The sequence below is a fragment of the Chelonoidis abingdonii genome, chromosome 1, assembly GCF_003597395.2.
Source record: "Chelonoidis abingdonii isolate Lonesome George chromosome 1, CheloAbing_2.0, whole genome shotgun sequence".
Taxonomy (NCBI): Eukaryota; Metazoa; Chordata; order Testudines; family Testudinidae; genus Chelonoidis; species Chelonoidis abingdonii.
The window spans coordinates 208,345,094-208,368,615 of record NC_133769.1 but is presented as its reverse complement, the minus strand read 5'-3'; the positions used below and the strand labels follow the sequence as shown (position 1 = coordinate 208,368,615).

Here is a 23,522-nt window from a genome sequence, read left to right as displayed (position 1 = left end):
ACTTCAGAGCGGGGGGAGGAGGAGGAGGAGGAGGAGGAGGAAAGCGAGAGTGAGGGTACTGGGGTGGGAAGAGACACCCCGGAGTCCCAGGAGGCATGCAGCCAGGAGCTCTTCTCAAACCAGGAGGAAGGTAGCCAGATGCAGCAGCCGGTACTTGGTGGAGGACAAACAGAGGAGCAGGTTCTCAGTAAGCGGCTTTTATTTTCAGGACTGAAATTTTTTGGGAGAGGAGGGAGGCTTAGGGCTGCATGCATGCATGCCTAGATGCGGAACAGCGCATTGATGTGGTCTATCACATCGCGGTAATAGGCCTCAGTAATCTCGTCAAAAGTTTCAGCCAGAGTGTGGGCAATGCACTTGCACAGGTTTCTTGGGAGAGCCACTGTGGTCCTTGTCCCAGTCAGGCTAACGCGTCCGTGCCACTGTGCCGTGAGGGGTGGGGGGACCATTGCAAGACACAGACAAGCTGCATAGGGGCCAGAGCAGAATCCGCATTGCAGTAGAAGACCCTTCCGTGCTTCCCAGGTGACCCACAGCAGCGAGATATCTTCCAGGATAAATTCCTGTGGAAAATGTTGGGATAGTGTTCAGTGTAGGTGCCCCCTGCAGCTGTTTGCTTTCCCCAACGCACAGAAACCCCGAGGACAGGACAACCTTGAAATAATCAGTCCCCCTTACTCACCATTTTGGGGCTCCTGTGGGTTATGTGAGCTCTCTTTGGGATGGGAAAATTATGCTATTGTGAAGACTGTTACCCTCCTTAACTGTGGGGGAATAACTATGCTGTATAACCAATTGCTGCCCTGTAAGTGTTAATTTTTACCTTTACAGATGCTGTCGAAGGTATTATTCCCACTTTGAACTTTAGCGTCCGAATGTGGGCGGCATGTACCTCTCTAACTTAATTCCTAGCTTAGATCTGATAGACTGCACCAATCAGAAATTCCAGTGTCTGGTAACTTCCTGTCCCCCAAACCTTCCCTGGGGAGCCCAAGACCCAAACCCTTTGGGTCTTAAACAAAACCATCCTCCCTTCTTTCCCTTCCAGATTTTCCCCTCCCGGGTTACCCTGAGAGAATCACGTGTGATTCAACTCCTTGAATCTTTAAAACAGAGAGGAATTAACCCTCCCTCTCTTCTTTCCCCCACCAATCCCTAGTGAGTTCCAGACCAATCCCTTGAGCTTAACAAGGAAAAAAATCAATTCAGATTCTTTAAAAAGAAGCTTTTAATTACAGAAAGAAAAAAAGTAAAATAGATTCTCATAAAACAAGTGGAAGAATGTGTACGGGCTTCAGCTTTACATAGACTAGAGGGGACTCCTTCCCCCTAGCCTAAGTAATCACAGCAAACACAGGTAAAATATCTTCAGCAAACACATTTGCAAATAATACGGTCTCGCATGATATCCTTATCGATTAATTAGGCAAAAGATTTAGATGGGGCTACTATAAGGTGGGTGCATAACTGGCGGGATAAACCGTACTCAGAGAGTAGTTATTAATGGCTCCAAATCTGCTGGAAAGGTATAACAAGTGGGGTTCGCAGGTCTGTTTTGGGACCGGCTGCTGTTACTATCTTCATCAATGACTTAGATTGGGATAGAGAGTACGCTTATAAAGTTGTGCAGACGATGCCAAATTGGGAGGGTTGCAGCTGCGTTGGAGACAGGGTCAAATTCAAAATGATTCTGGAAAATTGGAGAAAATGGTCTGGAGGAAAACCGGAAAGAAGTTCAATAAAGACAAATGCAAGTACTCAGACTCTAGAAGGAACAATCAGTTTCACACATACAGAATGGAGAGACTGTCTAGGAAGGAGGTATGGCAGAAAGAGAATCTATGGGTCATAGTGGACCACAGCTAAATATGAGTCACAGTGGATACTGTTCGCAAAAAAAGCAAATCGATTTGGGATGCATTAACAGGTTGTTGTAAACAAGCACGAGAAGTCATTCTTACCGCTTACTCATGCGCTGGTTAGGCCTCAACTGGAGTATTGTGTCCAGTTCTGGGCACCGCTTTCAAGAAAGATGTGGAGAAATTGGAGAGGATCAGAGAAAGAGCACAAGAATGATTAAAGGTCTTGAGAAACATGACCTATGAAGGAAGGCTGAAAGAACTGGTTTATTTAGTTTTGGAAAAGAGAGAGACTGAAGGGAGCATGATAGCAGTTTTCAGGTATTAAAGGATGTTTCAGAGGAGAGGAGACAAACTTGTTCACCTACCTCTATGCTAGAAAAGAGCGAAGTGGCTTAAACTGAGAAGGGAGATGTTAGGTTGGACATTATGAAAAGTCATTACTGTCAGGGTAGTTGAAACACTGGAAATAAATTGCCTGGAGTGTGGAATTTCATCTATGGGATATTTAGAGTAGTTAGATAATGTTATCAGGATGGTCGTAGACTAGTATTGGTCCTACTATGAGGAGGGGACTGGAGTGGAATGACTCTCGAGGATCTCTTCCAGTCTAGAGTCTATGAAAACACATAAAGCTAATCTGCCTTTCTACTAAATACTTTACATTTGAACATGAAAAGACTGTTTAGAAAAGATTGGGAACCTGGTTGCAGTGTCTGGCCTACTTAGCACCAAGAGCGAACAAGAAGCTAACCGAAAAAAACCAAAGAGTCCCTACACCGAAGATTTAGAAGTGATCTCATCCCCGCATTGGTTCTTTGGTCAGGTGTCAGCCAGGTTCACTGAGCTTAGTAACGGTTTACAGGTAAATGAGACATTAAACCGTTAACTATCTTTATGGACAGATGCAACCTTGAGATCTCGGCGCCCATGTTTATCAACGCTGAGAGACTACAGAAACTCCAGAGGAAGCTGCGAAAAAGCAAGCGACATGCTGCAAGGTAGGTATGCCAGCATTTCTGTCACAGAGAATCAAAAGTGCAGACTGGAGGGAAAGGGAAAGCGGATCCCAGAGAATGCGGACAGGAAGAAAAGCACAAAGCAGTGATAAGCATCCTGGAAGCGCCAAGCAGACTCTATCCAGGCAACTCGTGCCATGCAGGTGGAGCACTACCATGCCGGCCACCCCCCTCCGCCCTTTTCCCAAGCTCTTTCCCTGTGATGTCCCCTGTCAGCTCAAAAACCCCTTCCCAGGATCCAGGTTCTTTAATCCACCAGCCAATGCTCCGAACACCTGTTATGTTCACCAAGACAGCATTCCCGAGAACACACCCTTACCTCTGCATCAACCCCCCTCACATGCTGTATAGCGCTCCTGAAGTGCCAGCAGTCATATCACGCTCCAGATAGGACATATTCAAACCTGTGACTGTACAGTTCCCCACCCCACCCCCCTGCCCTTTTAGGTTCCCAAAAACTTCTGTGTCTGTCAATAAAGTTATTTTCTTTTCAATAAATGAATTCTTGACTTTGAAAAGAGTCTTTATTATTGCAGAAAGTCAAAGATACATTAGCCCAGGAAAGAAACAGGCACTGCAAATCAGCTTAGCAAACACAGATTCCTACTAACATTGTAACCACTGCACTTCAGTCTCGTGCAAGGCACCAAACATTACTGTTGGCTTTCAGCCTCAAATTCCTCCCTCAAGGCATCCCTAATCCTTGCAGCCCTGTGCTGGGCCTCTCTAGTAGCCCTGCTCTCTGGCTGTGCAAATTCATCATCCAGGCGTTGAACCCTGGAGGTCCATGCCTGACTGAATCTTTCACCCTTCCCTTCACAAATATTATGGAGGGTACAGCACGCGGATATAATCGCGGGGATGCTGCTTTCCCCCAAGTCCAGCTTCCCATACAGAGATCACCAGCTCCCCTTTAAATGGCCAAAAGCACACTCCACAGTCATTCAGCACCAGCTCAGCCTGTAGTTGAACTGTTCCTTGCTGCTGTCAAGGCTCCCTGTGTACGGTTTCATGAGCCACAGCATTAACGGGTAAGTGTGGTCTCCAAGGATCACAATGGGCATTTCAGCGTCCCCTTCTGTGATCTTCTGGTCTGGAGAAAAAAGTCCCAGCCTGCAGCTTCCCAAACAGGCTAGTGTTCCGAAAGATGTGTGCATCATGCACCTTTCCAGGCCAGCTTGTGTTAATGTCAATGAAACGCCCACGGTGATCCACAAGCGCCTGGAGAACCATAGAGAAATACCCCTTCCGATTAACGTACTCGGATGTTAGGTGGGGTGGTGCCAGAATAGGAATATGCGTCCCATCTATCGCGCCTCCACAGTTAGGGAAACCCACTTGGGCAAAGCCACCACAATGTTCTGCATGTTTCCCAGAATCACGGTTCTTCTTAGCAGGATGCGATTAATGGCCATGTAAACTTGCATCAACAGGATTCCAACAGTCAACTTTCTCAACTCCAAACTGGTTCCCGACTGATTGGTAGCTGTCTGGAGTTGCCAGCTTCCAGATTGCAATAGCCACCCGCTTCTCCACCGGCAGGGCAGCTCTCAATTCATGTCCTTACGCCGCAGGATGGGGGTGAGCTCAGCACACAGTCCCATGAAAGTGGCTTTTCTCATCCAAAAGTTCTGCAGCCACTGCTTGTCATCCCAGACTTCCATGACGATGTGATCCCACCACTCAGTGCTTGTTTCCTGAGCCCAAAAGCGGCATTCCACGTTGCTTAGCATGTCCGTGAATGCCACAAGCAATTTTGTGTTGTACTCATTTCGCGACTCGCTATCATCGTCGGACTCCTCAATGTCACTATGGATCTTAAGGAATAGCTTAACTACCAAATGTGATGTGCTGGCGAGACTCGTCAGTATACTCCTCAGCAGTTCGGGCTCCATTTCCAACAGAAATCCCGCTGCACAGAAACTGTTGAAAGAGGCAGGATGGCGCCAAACATGGATGGAAAAACAGGGATTGCTGGGATGTGAAGCAATGCATCATGGGGCGTTGGGACACGAAGCAGAATGACCCGCCCCCTCCACCCCCTTCCTACAACCCACAGCACCAGAATGGGAAGAGGTGCTCTGTGGGATAGCTGCCCATAATGTACCACTCCCAACACCGCTGCAAATGCGGCCACACTGCAGCACTGGTAGCTGTCAGTGTGGCCACACTGCAGCGCTTTCCCTACACAGCTGTACGAAGATAGCTTTAACTCCCAGCAGTGCACACCTGCAAGTGTAGCCAAACTCATATGGTATAAAAGTCTCTTACTTTGTAAGTGTTGGAGTAAGGCTGTAGTAAGGATAAGACATGGACAACAACCCAAAGCAAAATGAATCCACACCCAAGATCAAATTCTGATCCATTAAAAAAAAAAAAATCAGTTTTAGTGCCCCCCTGCACATTCAAAAATCAGTTTCCTCAACAATCCTAGTCAATCTCCCCAAACACACAAACTCAAGCCTACTCCCAAGTCCATTGTCTCTTCAGCTTCCAGATTCTTTTGTCCTGTTGCTTCACTCTTGTGACAGTCTGAACCCCTATGTTCACCCTTATTATAGGATTATGATAAATTCTGTACGAACTATGCCTTGTGAAGTGTCATTTGAAAACTCAATTTGCTGATCATTATTGTCCTGGTAAAATGTGTGGGGCAACACTGTATGTAAAGTTATGAGAATCTACTCTATGATATTACTAAGACATGTTCCAAGTCTGCAAAAATAGTCACAAACCAGGAGTCAACAAATTCAAATGGACTATTGCCGGTATAAGTGGCCAATCTTTGGCAGGCAAAAGGGTGTGAATGAGTAATCTACATCTTGGCAAAGAAACAGCTGAAGGTTCCTGTCACCACAGACTTCCTGTCTCCGGAACCTCAGTGGAAATGATTTTCAAAGAAAAAGGGGGAACTGTACGAAAGGAGAACTTGTGCCACAAAATACTTCTCCATTTCTCTCTGCCCATGACATCAACAACACCTGAAGGACGAGAAAAGCAACATTGAACTGCTGGAGGCAGGGTCAGATTTATCCTTTATGTTCCCCTAGGCACATCATCTTCAGCGCCCTCTCTGCCTAAACCTGACCTTCATGTTTTCTGTAAAAAATGAAATTTTTAACCCACTTTAAACATTTAGGCACCTTTAGAATGCCGACCCTTAAACACAACACTAAAGTGACTGAATTATAGTTCTCCCAAGAGAATATTTACAACCAAACACCAAGAAAATTCCACATTTTAAAGCTGAGAAAAAAATGGAGTCTTCTGAGGTATATCAGAGCTACTGCAGGCAGAAAAGGAAAATAAACATGCACAAAAGTTCTGGGCAGCTCTTCCTCTCAAAAGAAAGTTGGAAGTGTGACAGTGGTTATGAAGGTTATGAAAATATGCTAATGAGTGTGAATATAACATAACTGCAATATGCTTCATGCAAAAGGTATCTTGTAAGGTGTCATTACAAAGCTCATAATCTACTGAGTGTGTTCATCCTATTTGTATGAATGTATCATTCTTGTATCTGAAACTAGAAATATGAAGTATAACTCTGAGGTCCTACTGTAATTATAAAAAGTGTGGACCATTAATGGTGGTTTGGAATCTTGATGGCTCCCATTAACCAGGACAGTTGGTTGTAAATGGCTCTGTTTCTTGGAAGTTGTCTGTATACCTGTGTGCTGGCAAGTGGGTAATGAAGTCTTACAGTGACATGTGATCATGTCACCTGAACTGGAATCCATCTTTAACCTGGGGCTTTTCCATTTACCAGGAGGGGTGGGAACCCAGAGAGGGACAAAGGATTCCCGCCTTGTGCAAAAGATATATATAAGGGGTGGAACAGAACAAAGAGGACTGCAGTCATGAGAAATTCCCTAGCTACCACTTGAGCTGGAACAAGCACTGTACCAGGGGAAAGGATTGGACCCAGACTAGGAGGTGGCTAGTCTGTCAAAGAGCTTATTGGAACATCTCTGAGGGTGAGATTTACCTGCATTTAGTTTCCTCCTGTATTAGGCATAGACTTGTGTGTTTTATTTTGTTTGGTAATTTACCTTGTTCTGTCTGTTATTACAACCACTTAAATCCTACTTTTTGTATTTAATGAAGTCAGTTTTTACTTACTAATTAACCCAGAGTATGCTTGAGTACCTGGGGGCGGGAGGGAACAGCTGTGTCTCTTTCTCTATCAATGTTTTAGAAGGCAAACAATTTATGAGCTTACCCTATATAAGATTTATACAGGGTAAAACAGATTTATTTGGGGTTTGGACCCTATTGGGAGCTGGGTATCTGAGCGCTGGAGACAGGAGCTCTTCTTAAGATGTTTTCAGTTAAGCCTGCAGCTTGTAGGGGATGTTGTTCAGACTTGGATCTGTGTTTGCAGCAGGCAAGTGTGTCTGGCTCAAACAAGGCAGGGTACTGAAGTCCCAAGCTGGCAGGGAAAACGGGCTCAGAGGTAGTCGAGGCACATCAGGTGGCAGTCCCAATGGGGTTTCTGTGACCCAACCCATCACAGTGGCGTAGTCGGCAGGCTCTGTGCACAGCTGATTGCTTTGAGATACCAGTAGTGATTTTAAGTGAGTTTTGGGTGTGGTGTGGTGGCACCCAGAACAGACAAAGTGGTTACTGGTTTGTTATTTTCTGTTTGTTTATTTCAGGTAAGGGAAATAAGCACAAGAAAGCAGGAAAATGACTACCAGTGAGGCAGCTACAAAACTAGAGCGGGCCAGACTGGAAGCAGAAGAGAAAGCAAAGGACTATGAGTTTCAGTTGAAGCTCAAAGAAGAAGAGGCAGCCAGGGAGGAAGCTGCTCACAAAAGGGCTATGGAAGCAGAGGCAGCCAGGGAGGAGAATTCATACAGAAGGGCTATGGAGGCAGAGGCAGCCAGGGATGAAGTTGCTCACAAAAGAGCCCTGGAGTTAAGAGACAAAGAAATACAGGCCCAGATGGAGCCCAGAAGCATGAACTGGCTGTTATGGAGTGGAAGAGACAAAACCATTCAGCAGCTGGCTCCATGTCCCCAAAAATCCACAAATGGAAGCAACTATGTCCGCACTATGATGAATTCAGTGATACTGCCGAATATTTCATCACCTTTGAGAGACTGTGCATGCTCCGTGCAATCCCTGAAGATCAAAATATGACCACATTAGTAGCAAAATTGACTGGCAAATCTCTGGACATATTCAATAAGATGCCTATTGATGATGCTTCAAACTATGGTAAATTTAAGGAACTAGTTTTGAAACAGTTTCAGATTACACCGGAAACCTACAGGGTTAAATTCAGAAGTCTTAAGAGGGGATCTGGATTGAGTAATGTGCCTTATGTAAATAAAATGAGAGACTTGTTAGATAAGTGGGTGAGGGGAAAAGGCATTATAAGCTTTGAAGGAATGTGTGATTTGGTTACTCAGGAACAATTCCTGAATATGTGCAATGATGATGTAACAGTATTTGTGGGACAAAAAGGTGGATGCAGTGGGTGAATTGGCTGAGTTTGCAGACTCTTTTGAGCAGTCACAAGCTGCAATTAAACATAACTCATTGGCAGAGGGGTACAGGGTTAGGAAAAGCAGAATCACCATTATATCCCTGGGAAAAAGGAGGCTGGGCATTCACCTTCCCATTCCTCTGTTACTCATCCCAAATCTCCTGTACATCAGAGGAGGCAGAGGAGCCCAAGAGGTGCTATAATTGTAAGTCCACTGGGCATCTGAGGAGTAAACGTCCTTGGCTGAGAGGGAACAGGCAGCAGGTGACGCATGAAGCTGCTGCTTCTCAGAGCCAGGCTACTGCCTCTTTCTAAATAGGATTTGTAAAGCTTGCTTCTACACAACCAAGCAGTGAGCATATGCATGCTGTAAAACTTAATGGGAAAGCACTCCTAGGATGGAGACACACGGGGGCAGAGATTTCTGTGGTCAGGAGGGACCTGATCCAGGAGAAGGATTCGTTGCCAGGGAAAATGGCAGAATTAGAGCTGGTGGGAGGTTACAAAGTCCTTACACCTTTAGTAAGGTACACATGGAAACTGGTGATTTGCAGACTGAGCTGACTGTTGCAACAGTGGCACACAATTTTGCACCGTTTCTACTGGGGAATGATTTCTTTGATGTGGCAAAATCTGTCCCAGGGTTGGTCAGCAGTAAGAAGGAATCTTGTGCTAAAAGCCCCGGGGATGGGTGGGGAGGGAGGGTGTGTGTTCACATGGGCTGCTGGGGGAATCGAGAGTGTCTCTTGAATTCCTCTGTAGCAGTGAAGAATGCAGCATTGGGGGCAGGACTGGTCATAACCAGTTCCTGTAGCCTGGGGCTCAAGGCAAGTCTCTGTGGGAGGGGCTGGACAAAGCCAGCTCCTGTCCTATTATCTCCCGGAGTGAGGGGAGTATTCCACCTGAGCTAAGATCAAGTGTGAGTAGTCTCTTGGCTTATCCAAGGCCATGATCAAGTGTCTTGATGTTTTTAGTCTTTTAGCCTCAAGATGAACAGGGAGGCCATCCCAGCTGCTGACTGCTAGGAAGTTGCAAGTCAGCAGGGGTCCTACCCAGGAGTGCGCAGAGTAGAAGCCCGAAGGTAGAAGTTGGGATTCTGGGGACCGCTGTGGTGGGAACAGACTCCAAGGACTCTGTAGCTGGAAGCAAGTCTAACCTGAATAAGGCGGGAGGGAGAGGTATTTTGCTGGGCAGTGAAGGGTCTGTTGTAGCTGTGAGCCCACAGCTGGACCAGGGTCACCTTCCCTTTTGGGGGACACAGGAGTGTCTGACCAGTGGGGAGCCCAGAGAGGGAAGTCCAGATAGATGATGAGGGGAGACCAGAGGGTCTGCCTACCTTTTGTAGCAAGGCTTTGCCCCAGGAGGAGGATGAAAAATCTGCATTTAAAATGCCAGACCCCTCTCCTGTGAATCAGGGCTGACTGGGGGTCAGATCTGGAGGGGAGTTCCCACCCAGATAAGCTGTTGGTGGCAGAAAGTGGGGTAACTGGGGGGATGATCCAAAGCACTCCATTAAAGAATGTTATTCCTGCTACCCTTGTAACAAGCAACACTGTCTCTTCAAGGCTAGGGGGAGGGGGGAACTCTGCACTTGGAGGGCTTCAAAAGGGGGTGGGGCCAACCCAAAGAAATTCCAGAGGGAAGGGCCGAGGGCAGGCATGATTGCAGTGCACCCTTTCCATGCCAAAGCCCCAAACACATGCCTGAATTAAAAGCGTTCTCCAAAGAGGCAGAAGAATCTGTATCAGAGCACCTGCCAAGGTACACAAAGGAATTGGGAAATGCAATAGACGCTAAACAAGCTAAATTGTGTGAATAAGGCCTGTCCACTGTAGATTTGCTGTTAATCTTATGTCTTTTGCTACTTCATCTATAGGTCAAGAGAAAGGAATTAATACTAGTGGTAAACATTTTAAAGATGTGGGACATACCTGATTTGTGGAAAAACTGTTGTACATGCTAGGGACAGTGACAAGACAGTCCCACAAGCAATTTGCTTTTCAGCTTATACCTGTAAACAGATTGGAAGCTTGGCACAGCAGCAAAAGCATAACAGGCCCACGCTGCTGTGTGGAAGGGAAAACTGAGGCACACACCTTCATGGCATTGGTAGCTAAATGCCAAAACACCTACACTTTAACAGATATTGCTAACAGAATGCAGACATCAATACTACACCCCAACCTGTTTTCAGGCAGCCAGGGACCAGGAACCCCAAAACTTGCTAGAACACCTATGAATAACATCATACAGTTTAAAGGTACTGAAAGGGGGTGTGACCAGAGACAAACCGGAATTTTACATCTACTGCCTCCGCCATGGATGGTGTCCGTGTCTCTGGCAGTAAGTTCAACAGGAGGGTGTGACATTGCACTCCATATGATGTTATGAAAATATGCTAATGAGTGTGAATATCATGTAACTGGAATAAGGTTCATGCAAAAGGTTTCTTGTAAGGTATCATTACAAAGCTTATAATCTACTGAGTGTGGTCATCCTATTTGTGTAAATGTATCATTCTTGTATCTGAAACTAGAAATATGAAATAGAACTCTGAGGACCTATTGTAATTATGCAAAGTGTGGGCTATTAATGGTGGCTTTTGTTGGGGAAAAACCACCACTCTATTGAATTTGAATCAGATAGCCTGAGGCACCTTTATTAATTACAAGCATATATGCAGGGAGAGACAGGTTCACCCTAGCAAGGGTTAAGCTGCTCTGCCTGTTACAAATGTTACTGAGCTTATAAAGGTTAAAACTGCAAAACGTCACACATAGATACAGCCTTATTTGGAATACAAATTGCTAATGCTGCAAAACATGACTAATATTTACTCTGTGGCATACATATTGCTATTTAGCAAGCAACTCTTACACATTTTCCTATTTTCCTGTTATAGTCTTTGCCAGTCAAGTCTGCGGTTTGACCGTTCTAGCACTTTTTCTGTAGTCCCGACAGCAGGCTCAGCTGTTGTAACTTGACAGATCTCCTGGTTCCCCTTTATCCAATTCTAGTTCATCTTTTTGGGGCCCTGACTACATCTTTCTGCCTTGGCATGCCCTTTATACAGTAAAACAAGCTAAGTTAAGGCTCTAAATTATTTTTGCTCAAAGGCCTAGAGCCTAAGACAATGCGGGGGAGGGGGGTTATTTTCCCTATCACTTGGAATCTTGATGGCTCCCATCAACCAGGACAATTGGTTGTAAATGGCTCTGTTTACTTGTAAGTCTTCCTGTATATGCGGGTGCTGGCAAGTGGGTAACGAAGTCTTACAGTGACCTGTGATCATGTCACCTGAACTGGAATCCATCTTCTGGGGCTTTTCCATTTAGAACATCTGTACACTGGGGATAACAGTACTGCTCTACCTCACGGAGGGAGTCCGAGAAGAAATAGGTTGGACCATGTGAGGGGCCCCATAAGTACCACAAGTAGAGTGGGAACCTCTCTATACCACTGCCATCCCTTCCCTTGGTTTTATCCCCTTTTCACCAATGCCCCTCAAATCTCTCTCTTTTCCAAATAACCTTGGCTTAGAGGGCTTGGCTGTATTTCATCCGAGTCCCTTGTGTTCTCTCGAAAACAACTCCCCTTCCCCTGTCCAAGGGTCCTGTTTTACAGTCTTGATTTCCAGATCCTTAATTTAATCACCAGCCCTTTCTTATTTTAATCACCCAGCTCTGTAAACAAAATACTGACTCACTGCCCCAGGGGCACCTCTCCTCTGCAGAACTTACATTTTCCACTAATGCTGTGCTTTAGTAGTTAAGGGTGGGGGGATGGGGAAACAGACCAGAAGTATATAGTGTGACAAAGTTCCTCCTCTACCTTGGTGGGTCCTGCGCTTATTTGGCAGATTTGCTCACCTCAGTGATTTTCCCCACAGTCTGGGTCAACTTCTCCTGTGTCTGATCAAGAGTTGGGAGGTTTTGGGGGGAATCCGGGCCCACCCTTTATTCCGGGTTCCAGCCCAGGGCCCTGTGGATTGCAGCTGTCTATAGTGCCTCCTGTAACAGCTGCATGACAGCTACAACTCCCTGGGTTACTTCCCCATGGCCTCCTCCAAACACCTTCTTTATCCTCACCACAGGACCTTCCTCCTGGTGTCTGATAACGCTTGTACTCCTTAGTCCTCCAGCAGCACACCCTCTCACTCTCAGCTCCTTGTGCCTCTTGCTCCCAGCTCCTCACACACACTTCCTCTCCTCTGGCTCCCCGCTCCCTGACTGGAGTGAGCTCCTTTTTAAACCCAGGTGCCCTGATTAGCCTGCCTTGATTGGCTGCAGGTGATCTAATCAGCCTGTCTGCCTGAATTGGTTCTAGCAGGTTCCTGATTACTCTAGTGCAGCCCCTGCTCTGGTCACTCAGGGAACAGAAAATTACTCACCCAGTGACCAGTATATTTGCCCTCTACCAGACTCTTGTACCCCACTGGCCTGGGTCTGTCACAATAGATAGATAGAATCACAGTGGTGTGAGGATACCTGGCGGGGGGGAAAGGGGGCAGTGACATGGGGGCTCCCCAGATCTCTCCCCACGCCAATACTGAACATTTCCGATATTCAGGTGCCCCTCGCCAGTACCAGGGAAGGTGGGTTAATGGGGGAGGGGGAGGTTAAAATGCTCCTGCACACTGAAAGTAGCTAGGGTAGGTGGTGATGGTGGAAGATTGGCTCCTGAAATATCCCCAACCTCCTGCACTAACACCTCCCTTTGGGATGAGTAAGAAAAAGGGGGAGTCCCTGAGAGCTGAGGAGCATGGGGAACTGGGAGTTCAGAGTGTGGCATGCAGAAGGGGGACCTTGAAGATGTGAGGAACATCCTGAGAACTGGGAGGCTGGGACCTGTGGGGCAGAGGGAGAGGTCTCCTGGGAACTGTGTGGGCACAGAGGGGAGCTGGGGGCACAGGGAGAGGTTCCCCAGGAGCTAGGGACACAGGCAGGGGTCCCTCAGGACATGAGGGCACAGGAAGGGCCCCCCCAAGAGCTGGATGGGCTGGGATCTAGAGGCACGTGGAGGGCCCCTGGAAGCTGGAAAGGCTGGGCACTGGGGGCACAGAGACAGGTCTGGGGGCACAGGAAAGGGGCCCCTGGGATCTGGGGGGAGCTGGGAGATGGAGACATAGAGAGGGGTCTCCCAGGGGCTGGGAGCTGAGGCACAAGGTCAGGACCCCTTAAAACTTACTAGTCTCTTCTTTACCCTGCAGTTTTAGTTCCCATCCCCTCCCAACCTGAGAGGCCGGCAACTTGAAATCTGATGAGGTTCAACAAGGACAAGTGCAGAGTCCTGCACTTAGGATGGAAGGATCCCACGCACCGCTACAGGCTGGGGACTGACCGGCTAAGTAGCAGTTCTGCAGAAAAGGACCTGGAGATCACAGTGGACGAGAAGCTGGATACGAGTCAATAGTATGCCCTTGCTGCCAAGAAGGGCAATGGCATATTGGGCTGTATTAGTAGGAGCAAGAATGCTTACCCACTATCATGGATGCATTAGGAGGTGCAAGCGTGTTTTCAACCCTCGATCTAACCTCTGCTTACTTCCAGGTTGCGGTGGAAAAATAATACCAGGAAAAGACAGCAGTGACAACTCAGTTTGGGCTGTTCAAATGGATCCATGTACCATTAGGCTTGTGCATTGCACCTGCTACGTTCCAGAGACTAATGGAGCGGGAGCATTGGCAGACTCTCTTAGGGCTTGTCTACACTTACATTTTATAGTGCTCTAACTTACTGGCTCAGGGGGGTGAAAAATCACCCCCCTGAGTGCAGCAAGTCTGAGTGCTTTAAAGCGCTAGTGTAGACAGGAGCCGCACTCCCAGCGCTCGGAGCTAATCCCCTTGTGAAGTGGATTACCAGGAGCGCGCACGACCACACTCGCGCTCATGGCAGCGCTTTCAAGTTTCCAGTATAGACATACCCTTAGACACTTTGCTGATATACCTGGGTAATGTCATTTGTGTTTTCAAAGATTTCAAGAGCCATATGGAAGAACTGGACTTGGTTTTCACACGATTGAAGGAGCATGGATTGAAGCTGAAGCTGAGCAAGTGCTCCCTCCTATGTGAAAAAAACAAATTCTTGGGCCATGGGATTTTGAAGGATGGAATCCAGGTAGATGAGAAGAAGACCAGGGCACTGGAAAATGGCCAGTACCCAAGAATGCCAAGCAAGTGCAGCAGGCTCTAGGTTTCATGAGCTATTACAGACGACTGATCCCAAAGTTTGCGCACATTGCTTCACCCCTATAGACAAGTGGGCCAGCTGGCTCAAAGGAAGGGAAAGGACCAATGCTTTGAATGGGATGACATCTGTCAGACAACTTTTGACGAATTAAAACATGAGCTAAGTCACCACCCGTGCTTTAGGCTGTGAGTTATATCTGCCCGGGGAGTCCATGCTCTATCAATATTCATGAAGGTGGGCCCAGGTCCACCAATGTTTGGTCCCCAGGCCCCACATCTGGGGGGTCCCAATCTACGGGTCGGCAACATGGGGTACTCTCACCTTGGGGGCAGCTCCCCCGCATCCCCACAAGCAGCTCCCCCGGTCCCTGAGTGCCACAGAGAGTCTTGGCAGAGGCAGGGCAGCTCCACATGCTGCTTCCGTCCCCCTCCCCCACAGCGCTGACCCGGCTCCCAGCCAGCTGGCCCCAGTCCCAGAGCTGCCTGGCTGCACCTCCACATCAGGGAGGGGGAGAGAGCTGCAGGCAGAGAGAGCCCTGGGCAGAGAGTAGCAGGAGTCTGTCACTGTCAGACACAGACACAGCCAGAGGGAGAGAGGTTGTGGAGACAGAAAGATGGAGCCAGTGGAGGGACAAGGTAGGAGCAGCGATGAGTACCCTGGGGCTGGCATAAAATATGGAGTAGAGAGAGTGCTTCCTGGGGGGCTATAGCAACCCCTCTCCCAGAGCAGACCTGGGCTGCAGCTGGCTCCATCCATCATTTCCCCCTCTACCCCCCTGAAAGAGCCCCACCTGCCCTATGTCCCCAGCACCCCTCTCCAGAGAACCCCCCACTTTGTGCCTCCAGCCAGCTCCCTTCTCCCCTGCTCCCAAGCTCCCTACAATCTCCCCCTTTGCCTTCGCCCTCCCCCTCCCAGCCCATTGGCCGGGAGGCTCCCCCTATTAGCAACTGTGGCCAATGGGAGCCTCACCTGAGGAAGGGCACCTGCTTGCAGATGCAAACCTGCCTGAGCATGCTTCCACAGCACCGGGAAGGGGAGTCACAGGTGAGCAAGCCCTGGTCATCATCATTTCTCTGGGTATTTAATTTCATTGAGGCAAGTAATTCAGTGCACTCTTTTTTTCCAGGCAGGTTGTGGCTTTTCCTGTAAGAAAACTTACAGTTTCTTTGCAAAGAAGTCCATTTCTAATTATTCACTTGAGAAGTATATTTTCTGGTTGTTCATAAGCTCATTTATTTTGTTAACTCAGTTTCATAGGCAATTTTAAAAGTCACTTGGATTGTACCTAGTTTTTTCCATTGGTCCAGAAACACATGGAAGATGTGCAGATTTTTATTTCTGTGGGCCAAACCACCCTGTGAAGAAATGTAAATGTCAGAGCTAGACAAGCTCTTCAGGGGTAAGGGTCCCTTCAGGAAATTGTCCTCAACTCATTCATTCTTCTGGGCATTCCATTCTACTGGTCCCTCCTATAGTAATAGTGATCAATGTTTCCACCCACAGGGGAGAGGAAGAAGACTGGGCCAACCCTGCAGTAACTCTGCCTCTACCATTGTTCTCTGTCTGCTCCCTCTACCAGCCCCTTTGGTCTCCCTAGCATTGCCCCTACCATTACTCCTTCTGCGTCTTCTTTCTCTGGAGCTTTTTGTGAAGTAAAGTCTGTCATTACAGGTTCTTATTTCTGTAATGTATTTAATTTTGATGTATTTATTAAGAGTTAATTAATGCACTATGGGAGTCCCCCTTCAGCCTTCTGTATAAATTGATCTCTTTCTTTCCATAGGGTTTTTTTGCAGCCCTAGGGCAGCCACCAATAACCCCTGTACCTTTGCAATGGGATGAGGGAAGGGAACCAAGATTCCCTATTTATGCGATTTGCAAGAAGTGTTACTACTACTCAGGGTGCCAAATGTGTTTAAATGATACAAATGACTTGTAAAATCCCAAAGCAAGCTCACTTTCATTTCTCATGTAATAATCTCATATACAGTATACACACTTTTTTCATTAAGTCTATGAGTTGAATTTATTATTATTATTGTTGTTGTTGTTATTAGCTAGGTTACTGTTTTTTTTCCAGTGTGGAAAATTGTGCGCTATTTTACGGGTTGAATTAGTGAATGACATAATTACACCCTCCCCTCCCCTATGTCCATCACTAAGTCCAGTCATTTTGTCAAGTGTCCGTCACACAGCATGGTGGTGCCTATCCCTGCCCTGCACTTCAGGGGGACACAGGGTCCAGGGTGGCCTGGAGGATTAGTGTGGGGGCCTAGCACCGGCTGCAGCAAGTGACCTGGCCCCAGTCCACTCCAGCATTGCTCAGGGCTGAGGGCTTGGGAGACAGGGGGGAGGGGAAGAGGTGGGACAAGGTGGTCTGGGGCCGGGGTTACTTGCTGCTTCCGGCACCAGGCCCCCCGCTAACCCTCCAGGCCACCCTGGACCCCACATCTCCCTGAAGTGCAGGGCCCCCTGCAGTGAGAGGCCCGGGATGGTTGCCCCGTCTGTCCATGCTCTGCTTGGGCGCCATCAAAAATTATACAAACCTGGCACCCATGGTGCTTGCGTCTCCTGACTTTAGCCTGCCCTTTATAGTGACAACCGATGGAAGCCTGCATGACCTGGGTGCAGTGCTCAGCCAGAGGGGGCCAAGTGCATGATCACATATGTAAACCAAGGGCTGAAGAGGTCAGAAAGACATGACGAAAACTACAGTGGTTTTAAACTAGAACTGCTGGCCTTTGAAGTGGGCTGAAATATTTAAGGATTATTTAGCATACTCTAAGGTCACAATGATCTCAGACCACAATCCACTCTGATACCTCGTAATGGCTAACTTAGATACAATTGACCAGTGGTGCATGGCCCAACTTGCTGAATTCACTTCTGAATTACAGTATAAACCTGTAAAAACAATGAGGAGTCCTTGTGGCACCTCAGAGACTAACAAATTTATTTGGGCATAAGCTTTTGTGGGCTAAAATCCACTTCATCAGATGCATGGAGTGAAAAATACAGTAAGCAGTATATATATATGTAAAGATGGTATAAACCTGGAAGGTAGAACATCAGTGCAGACACCCTATCTAGACTGCGTCTACAGGAGGAATCAGAAGAGAGCAAAGATCTGGGAAAAGACTTGCTGGTCATTCCTGCAGATGTTGTGCAGATCTGTTTGTGGCTAGAGAATCCAAAGCCCGAGGATGAAGTGATGGTAAAGAATGCAATACAAAACCTGGTAAAAGGAGTGTCATAATCTTGGAATACTCATGGGAAGAGATCCAAACTCTGCAATGAGAAGGCGATATCTGACCTTAGTGGCAGTCACAAGCCAAACGAGGCCAGACTGCACATTTGAGGCCAGGTAGTAGGAATGACCTAGATTACACCGCAGAATGCTGCTCCAGATGACCTACCATCCCCCGAGATGGTGAAGAAGTGTGGCAGTTAGTGGTGTCTATATCGCTATGCTGGCAAGTTTATGAAGCCAGGCATGATCATGGGGGGCATTTTGGAGACAGGAGCACTCAAGGTGCTGAAGAGAAACTATTACTGGACCACAATGGGTAGCGAAGTACAATCAGGGATCCATCAGTGCAAATGGTGTGCCCTAGCCAAGAATGTGTTTCTTTCCACCCGAGCCCCTTTAACCTGTACTAATGTGACTGTCCCAATGGAGGTCCTAACAATGGACTACACACAGCTAGACAGATCTCCAGAGGGAGTATGAACATATTGGTTCTCATGGACATGTTTACCCAATTCAGTGTCACAGTTCCCACTAGAAACCATGCAGTGTGGACAACGGCTGTGTCAAGGTTCCTCCCCCACTCTGAACTTTAGGGTACAGATGTGGGGACCTGCATGGACACTTCTAAGCTTAATTACTAGCTTAGATCTGGTAACACTGCCACCATCCAGAAATTTCAGTGTCTGGAACACTTTCTGTCCCCCCAAAACCTTCCCCTCCCTGGGCAGCCTTGAGAGGCTTTTTCACCAAGTTCCTGGTGAACACCGATCCAACCCCTTGGATCTTAACACAAGGAGAATTTAACCATCCCCCCTCCTTTCCCCCACCAATTCCTGGTGAGTCCAGATCCAATCCCCTTGGATCTTAAAATAAGGAAAAATCAATCAGGTTCTTAAAAAGAAAGCTTTTAATTAAAGAAAGAAAGGTAAAAATCATCTCTGTAAAATCAGGATGGAAAATACTTTACAGGGTAATCAGATTCATATAGCCCAGAGGAACCCCCTCTAGCCTTAGGTTTAAAGTTACAGCAAACAGACGTAAAATCCTCTCAGCAAAAAGGAACATTTACAAGTTGAGAAAACAAAAATAAGACTAACACGCCTTGCTTGGCTATTACTTACAAGTTTGAAACATGAGAGACTGATTCAGAAAGATTTAGAGAGCCTGGATTGACACCTGGTCCCTCTTAGTCTCAAGAGCAAACAACTCCCAAAACAAAGAGCACAAACAAAGACTTCCCTCCACCAAGATCTGAAAGTATCTTGTCCCCCCATTGGTCCTCTGGTCAGGCATCAGCCAGGTTTACTGAGCTTCTTAACCCTTTACAGGTAAAAGAGACATTAACCCTTAACTATCTGTTTATGACAGGCTGAAGTCCTCATGAAACACTGGTTCGCACATCAGGAGAGGAATATTGAGTAAGAGGCGATGTCTGAATTGTGCAAACTGTACAGCTTAGGCAAAAGCTGAACACCACCCTATCATATGAAAGAAAATGCTCAGTGTGAAAAGTTTAACTGAACACTGCATGACATGCTAAGTTCACTTCCACCCAAAAAAGAAGCGAACCTGGCAAGAACCTGAGCTGCTGTTGATCTAGAACAGCCATTTCCATTCATCAACAGGTTATGCTCCTTTTTAATCTCATGTTCGGGAGAGATCCCAGGTTGCCATTAGATATTCTGGACAGAGAAGGCCCTGAAGAAGACAACGTGACCAGTTTGGATGACTGGGTCAAAGGTCACCATGACAAGCTGAAGACAACATGTAAATTTGCTCTCAGTACAACTAAAGACACAGCCCAAAGTAGGAAAAGGACTTATAATCACAAGTCCAGTGGGGCTCTCATCAAGCCAGGTAACTGTACTAGTTTGTAACCATAGACACTGAGGGCATAATAAAATAAAGGACAAGTGGGAGTTGAATTCGCCACATTGTAATCGCGCACAACAATCCCAAGCTGCCAGTTTACACTATCTGGCCTGAATGCCTAGTTTCTTCTCATGCAAGAAGGCTTTTGGAAGATGAAGAGTTTTGCAACATGTTCTGACCACTGTCAGATTTGGAAATATTCTGATTTCTTCTGTGGGATCACTGTCAAGGACTCTCTACCCAAAACATCTTGACCTCAATAGTTTTACCCTGGGAATCAATAGTTCCAATGTCCCTAGTAGGTGCAGATGTCTCTGTGTATCATGCATGGAAAGGCTATGTCAAGACATCTCACATTAACATGATGCTTTAGAGAAGCATGTTGCACTCAAGGATGCAATATTATAGAACGAGGCAATGTGCTGAATAGAGTCAGACATTTCATCTTGCTTATGTAAAAGAGTTTAATTAAAATCCCCAGCTGACTTCCAAAATATATTGTATGCTTCTAGAATAAATTGAAGAACGGATGGAGTTGTGAAATACCATGCAAGACAAAAGCACACATACTACTACTTTCAACTATTTATTTACCAACTCAGAATAATTCTTCACTGAATGGGAGTCTCCACTGAGTCCCCAGAGCAAAAATACACACACAGTACCAACCTACAATCACATATGTCACTCAGCTCAAATTCCAGAGGACAATATGCAATATATAGGAATATGCTTGAAATAACATATCACATCATTATCAAAGCATTATTTAAAGCAGCATATGTTATAAACCTTGGCAAAAGCACTAGCTGGAAGCATCACAAGGAGGCAAAAGCACTAACCACAAACCTAAACTCCCCTATTGGTAGTCCCCTCCCTTATAGAAAGGTGGGAGAAGGGCCTCTCTCCCAGCATGGTAAGGAAACCCTTTCTCCTCAGGAGGGAGAGTTTTGTATTAAGGCCCACAACAGGAGTTCCATGTGCTCCCAGTTCTGTGTATTTGGAGACGGCTGCTAGTGGAGTAGGTCAGCTCTGCGGAATCCTCTTCCTCCCTTCAGAAATGTACAGGGCTTAAGCAAAACTAACTACTGCAGTAAATTAGGCTGTTGTCCCTCTCCATTACTGGAAAAATCCCGTTGAAGAGGGGTTCTAGACTAGAGGCAGCAGACATGTGAGGAGACAGGCTATCAGGAGATCATGGGAGCTGGGCAGCAGTGCAGCTGGAAGGTGCCTCTGCATGGGTGTCTCAAATATTGTGGGATGGGAACGTAATACGGGTCTGGCACAGAGGAGTTCTGGCAGGAAATCGAGACTTTATTTCCTTGCCCCAGTTGTAAGAACTGGGTCAGGGATCCAGGATGGCCAGTGTTACAAGGGAACTCTCCCCTGAAGACAGGAGAATCCACAAGGAACTCCTCACACTGAAATCTGAAAGGTACCCCTCCTACCCTATGCAGGCTATTCCCAATTAGAGGTGAATGGGTCACAAAACAGGATTTTCAAAAACAGGAGCCTAAAGTTAGGCACCAAAACCCATATTTAGACATGTAATAAGTGGCCTGATTTTCAAAAGTCCTGAGTACCCAACACTTCCTACTGAATATTTAGGTCTCAGTTAACTAACTCACACATAAGAAAAGTGCTGTTGCTTAGCACATCTGCTTTAACCTGGGAACTTTGCTAAGCGTTGTCGAGCTTGTGTCAGACGTTTAATTCTCTCTTTCAAGTTTTTCCTTTCAGTGGCAGCATCTTTCTTCTCAAGAAGAAGAATGCTGAACCGATCTTTATCTTGCAAAAGTTGCAACATTGCATTCTGTAACTTTTCAGTGTAGTCCTGGAGGACGTAGGACTGAATAATCAAAGGAATTTGAGTGGAGAGACGATTGCCTGCACCCTAAGAGAAAAGAAGATTATCAATAGGATGATGTATCAATAGTCAAGGATCTATGAGGGAAATACAGAAAATAGGATTCTACAATTTTACAAGTGATCATTCCACTTAGAGACTTTCTAGCTATTAGGCTGGGAATATAAAAATATAGTTAATTAACTCCCTTTCATGGTGAGGTTATGACTTCTCAATGTTACAATACTCCTAGCAATAGGGCACACTATTACACCTGGCAGCAAGTGGTTATTTTATAGCTTACTGCAAATCGTGAACAGTAATGGGAATAAGTGCCCAAAAGCAATGACTACAACTAGGGATATCTGAACATTTGTTGTCCATAAAGGTCTTTTGTGTCCAGTACTGTTAATCCAGTATTTACTCGAAGCACTACTATTTTCTTTAAAAAAAAAAATGCTACTAGTAAAGGAATCACCCCTCTCCTTAAATTTCAGCTGTACATTTCCCCCCAGGTAATTATGTTCTACAAAGTAGGACCAATGGGGGGAAATACACAGACAAGAAACTCACCTTGAAATAGGCATTCAAGTGATAAGCCATTTCATCAACGGAATACTGTTTCTGAGATGCAACAGACTTAACATGAGTAACAGCAACACCAAGAGGGAGGACTCCAGAAGTTTTTCTAATTTCCTGTAAATCCTCACTGTAAAGACTGTCCTGACAGTAAACGATGCGTTCCATTTTGAACTGATTGGCAATTACAGTTTCAGCTTCCACCTCTTGTTTTTGTTTTATGTCTTCAATTCTAGTCTGTGATTTAAAAATAGAAGAAGACTCAATAGAGCAGACCCAATACCACCCAACAAATTTATAAAGCGACTCACGACTCTTAAGCATCCATCCAAATATATCTACTTCCCCAAAAGAAGCAATACTCAGCACTGACCTCAGTCTGTAGAGGCAAAGGGTCCAATCATGACAAAGGTGTTATTAGACTCACTAAATCATCAACCCCTGCTCAAAAACAGCTGTAGAGCACTTTCCACTCTAAGCACAGATCCAGAAACAACCTACATTGTAGCTCTGATTGTCAAGGCAGATATGAGATACCAAGCTGACTCAATACAGCTTTCCTCTCCATAGACATCAAAGCCACCCAGAACAACAAGCCTCAGTGATTTCATTCGCAAGCTGCACAAAGCTGTAGTCAGCTTGGCTGGAATGCAGAGGGGCAACAGACTAACCTGAACCCCCCACCAGCGGCGGCTCCAATCACCAGCACTCCAAGTGTGTGCCTGGGTGGCAAGCCACGGAGGGCGCCCTGCTGGTCCCTGCGAGGGCGGCTGTCAGCCTGCTTTCGGCGAAGAATTAAGCTGACTTCAAAAGTGGGAATCTCCCTGTGGGAGGTCTCCAGGCCAACAGATTTGGCAGCGGGTATGCTGAAGCTGCGGGACTGGTGGACCTCCCACAGGCAAGCCGCAGGGAGATTCCCACTTTTGAAGTCAGCTTAGTTCTTCACATCTATACCACCACCCTGAGCCTTTCAGACCATACTGAGAATGCAGATGGAGTGTACTGGCAGAGCAGCAGCTGCACCCTCCACCCAAGTCTTTGTGACACTTTCAGAGTCAGGAATCTCCTCCGTGATTAAATTATGGATCAGTTTATTGACCAAATTAACCTATCTACTAACAAGTAATCTTGCATTAAAGGAAACTAAATGAAAGTCAAGGTCTCTGCTAATTGTGCTCTGTATACCTGAGGCAAGACCTCACAGGACAGACTAACTGTCAGCTTACATGTGGAGATTGCTGTCAAAGGGAGAACTGGTGGGACGATCAGGGAACTAAAGTCCTACAAACTATGCACCCAGTGGGACTTCATGAGTTTAACCATGATTCTGGTCTCAGCATAATTCTGGAGTAACTCTATGGAGGCCTGTGAAGTTACACTTGTGTAAAACCAGTTAAGCGAGATCAGAATCAGGC

The 23,522-nt window shown here is 46.4% G+C and overlaps 1 protein-coding gene across 2 annotated transcripts in view; it reads right to left on the bottom strand.

Moving 5' to 3' along the window:
- The window catches only part of LOC116821856 (interferon-induced GTP-binding protein Mx1-like), an 80,859-nt gene that overhangs the window by 32,930 nt on the left and 24,407 nt on the right, over positions 1–23,522 (bottom strand). Inside the window, exons 13-14 of one of the 2 annotated variants that reach the window (XM_032775317.2) lie at positions 22,102–22,344; positions 20,256–21,576 (exon numbers count right to left, since the gene is read on the bottom strand). The exons of the other annotated variant lie outside the window; for it this stretch is intronic. Of the exons in view, the coding sequence (XP_032631208.1) occupies positions 21,346–21,576; positions 22,102–22,344 (474 nt within the window). The 3' untranslated portion in view covers positions 20,256–21,345. Of the gene's footprint in view, positions 1–20,255; positions 21,577–22,101; positions 22,345–23,522 lie in introns of those variants that run through there. 2 annotated transcript variants of the gene reach the window in all.